General features: G+C 50.6%; 1 protein-coding gene across 1 annotated transcript; it reads right to left on the bottom strand.

Annotated features, from left to right (window-relative positions):
- Positions 1-304: 304 nt before the first annotated feature.
- Positions 305-2411, bottom strand: LOC102424299 (plexin-A2-like; the record flags this gene model as incomplete). Its single annotated transcript, XM_006109504.3, has 3 exons — positions 305-402; positions 533-700; positions 2275-2411. Coding segments are annotated over 3 exons (403 nt in total), but the record flags the coding sequence as incomplete, so codon positions are not given.
- Positions 2412-3305: the final 894 nt, after the last annotated feature.

The following is a 3305-nucleotide window of genomic DNA, read 5'->3' on the forward strand; positions in this document are numbered from 1 at the left end:
GTTCCACACCGCCCCAGCCGCTTAGGGCCCTGGGCAGCATGGGAAGGCGGAAAAGCAGCTCCAGCCAGAGTGAAGGCGGTGCTGGTAGCCAGGGGAAGGAAGGCCCATTCTTGCACGTGCCTCGGGCCTCTAGTGCCATAATTATAAAAATCATTGTCAGGCTCAGGCATTTGGGGACATGATTCTGGGCTCAGTCTTGAGCCACCTTTCTTCTCCTACGTCCAGTGCCCAGCACAGAGCTCAGCACATTACAAAACACTGATACAACCAATGTTTGCCGAGGGCCAGGCAGACCAGTGGTTACTCACATTGACAGATTCTTTGCCATTAAACTTGACTCGGATCCTTGGCTCCTGAATGACATCCAGGTTGGAGCCTGTGATGGTCAGGGGTGTGTGGCCACTGGGAACAAGCAGAGGCTAGGTTAGGTAAAATTCAAATGGCCACCACCTCACCCCTGGATCCTCTCACAAGCCATACTTGGGCTGAGAGGCTCATGCCATGCGGTGCATTCCTCCACACCGTGCCTCACCTGGCGATGCTCCACTCTGGCTCGATGCTCTGCACCTGGGGGTCCCCTATGTACTCAAACTTCAGGCTGTTGTTCACACGGGCTCGGTCGACACTCACGAAGACAGGAACACAGCTCTGGCCATTGGACGATGGGGGTGAGACACACACAATCTCATTCATTGACCGCCTGGTGGGGAGACAGCAGGAGGGTTGTGAAGAAAGGCGGGGGCAATTGGGGTGCCCTCTGCTGGAAAAAGGGGCTTGCCTCAGTCCGAGGGTGTGGCCAGGACGTGTCCTTGGTCCCGTGTACTGTATACTACAGAACACCTCCCTTGTCAGTATCCTCTTTCCCTGACCTCCAACTCTGGTTCAATTAGGAGGGAGCGGCTGGAGAAGGGGATTAGAGAATGAGGCAGGGGCTGGGCTTCACGAGCTTCACTCTCTTTTCTGGATTTTTCTAGAAAATGACTATTTAACTGATGCTTAGAGTCTAGTCAGTCAGTTAATAAATATTCATTGAGCCCAGCAGGCATGGCTCAGTGGTTGAGTGTCAACATATGAACCAGGAGGTCATGGTTCGATTCCCGGTCAGGGCACATGCCCAGGTTGCAGGCTCGATCCCCAGTGTGAGGCGTGCAGGAGGCAGCCGATCAATGATTCTCTCTCATCATTGATGTTTCTCTCTCTCTCTCCTTCTTCCTTCCTCTCTGAAATCAGTAAAAATATTTAAAAACATATAAATGCATACATAAATAAATAAATATTCGTTGAGCACCTACCATGCAGAAAAGTGAACAATCAGTTCTTGCCCTTAGGGAGTTGATGGTCCAAGGAGGAGATTATCAAATACTGGGCAAGTTGGGTTATCATCCATGGATTCTTTAAGAATTCTCTCACCCCCATTCAATGTATTTGACAAATAGTAGGTGTTCAATTTTTTATGCCTAAGAGATGTCCTGAGGATGAGTCTGGCTTGCTGAGGGCCGAGGCCATGCAATGTCCATGTTTCTCAAGTAACCACAGTGGGGACCTAATGAACGTGTGGCCTGATGGTGACGGGACAGCTCCTGGGGGCCTTTCTCATCAGCAGTCTCAGGGCTCTCACTTCTCATTATTTTTAGAAGTACCCAGCTCTGTGATTCATGAGGTGTAAACGGACTAGTGCTATGCGACCAGAATGGTGTTTGGGTCAAGGATGCAGCACATAGGATGGAGGTAGGCAGGCCTATGTGTGAACATGCACAGGAACGTGTGTGCATTATGTGTGAACCTGCACAGGAACGTGTGTCCATATGTGTGAACCTGCACATGAATGCGTATATATGTGTGAACCTGCACACGAATGCATATATATGTGTGAACATGCACAGGAATGTGTGTGCATATGTGTGAACCTGCACATGAATGTGTATATATGTGTGAACATGCACAGGAACGTGTGTGCATATGTGTGAACCTGCACACAAATGCATATATATGTGTTAACATGCACAGGAACGTGTGTCCATATGTGTGAACCTGCACACGAACGAATGTGTATATATGTGTTAACATGCACAGGAACGTGTGTCCATATGTGTGAACCTGCACACGAATGTGTATATATGTGTGAACATGCACAGGAACGTGTGTACATATGTGTGGACCTGCACACAAATGCATATGTATGTGTGGACATGCACAGGAACATGTGCACACATGTGTGAGCATGCACAGGCCACACAAGGACAGTCTCCCAGCGCTCCTTCGAGCGCATCTCACCCATAGAACTCGCAGGTCTGGTTGCCCAGGTACACAGCCACGCTGCTCCCAGCTCCAAGATAACGGCCCGTGATGGTCACCATGGTGCCTCCGGACTCTGGGCCGCGGACGGGGTTGAGGGACAGCACGGAAGGGTTCTTTGGGAGGAAGCAGAGAAATGATCACAGCTCAGGTTTTGTGCAAAGGGACAGACACAGGCTAGACTTAAGGACAGAAGGAGGAACCATGTCCATGCTCTGAGTGGAGGTACTTTTCCTGCCCTTTTGAATCCCATACACTCTCTCCGCCCCCCCCCACCCCCCCACCCCCCCCCACCCCGCCCCTGGAGCTGAGACCCTTTCTAAGAGGCTCCGGGCATGTCCAGGGAAGACAGAAAGGTCATGCTTTGGAATTAATTAACTCCCCAGGGAGTCTCATGCCCATAACATTGATGGGAAGGCAGAGGTGACACTGACTAATCTATCAATTAGTTTACAAATTGAGAACAATTTGAAAATGCTTCTCTATCTAGAACCTGTACTGATTTTTTTGGGCACAAAATCGATAGGGCTGGATAAAGCATCCCTGCCTGGATCAGGCCACCCTGAGGCTAAAGTCCTCCATTAAGGGCCACGCACATCTGTCCATGCCTCCCTAAGCATGTGAAGGACACGGCAGGGTCCCTGGTGCAGAGGGCTGTAAGGGAATGTTAGACATGGCTTCCCTGTCCTGCACCAGGAGGATGGATGGCCCCATCGCTGGCTGGGGCTTTTCAGTAAGCTCATTAAGTTTTGAAAAATTAAAGCCTGGAGCTTAAAAAAAAATGGTCATCAGGCAGGCCGACCTGAGTCAAGAAGGGTTTGGCTTCTTGCCTCTTCCAGAGGGCAGCGGGGGCAGAAGGGGAAAGGGGTTTTTAAATGAGCAACTTACCCGGGCTTGAACTAAGCCCCCATTAACCACTCCAGAAGAAAGAAGCCCCGAAAACAAGGTTCTGGATCCCCCCCGGGCTTTCATTTGGTCCCCCGGTGGGAGGGAGGGGGGAGTAAAAAGGT

Source organism: Myotis lucifugus, unplaced genomic scaffold (genome assembly GCF_000147115.1).
Source record: "Myotis lucifugus unplaced genomic scaffold, Myoluc2.0 scaffold_10711, whole genome shotgun sequence".
In the NCBI taxonomy this organism is placed as follows: domain Eukaryota; kingdom Metazoa; phylum Chordata; class Mammalia; order Chiroptera; family Vespertilionidae; genus Myotis; species Myotis lucifugus.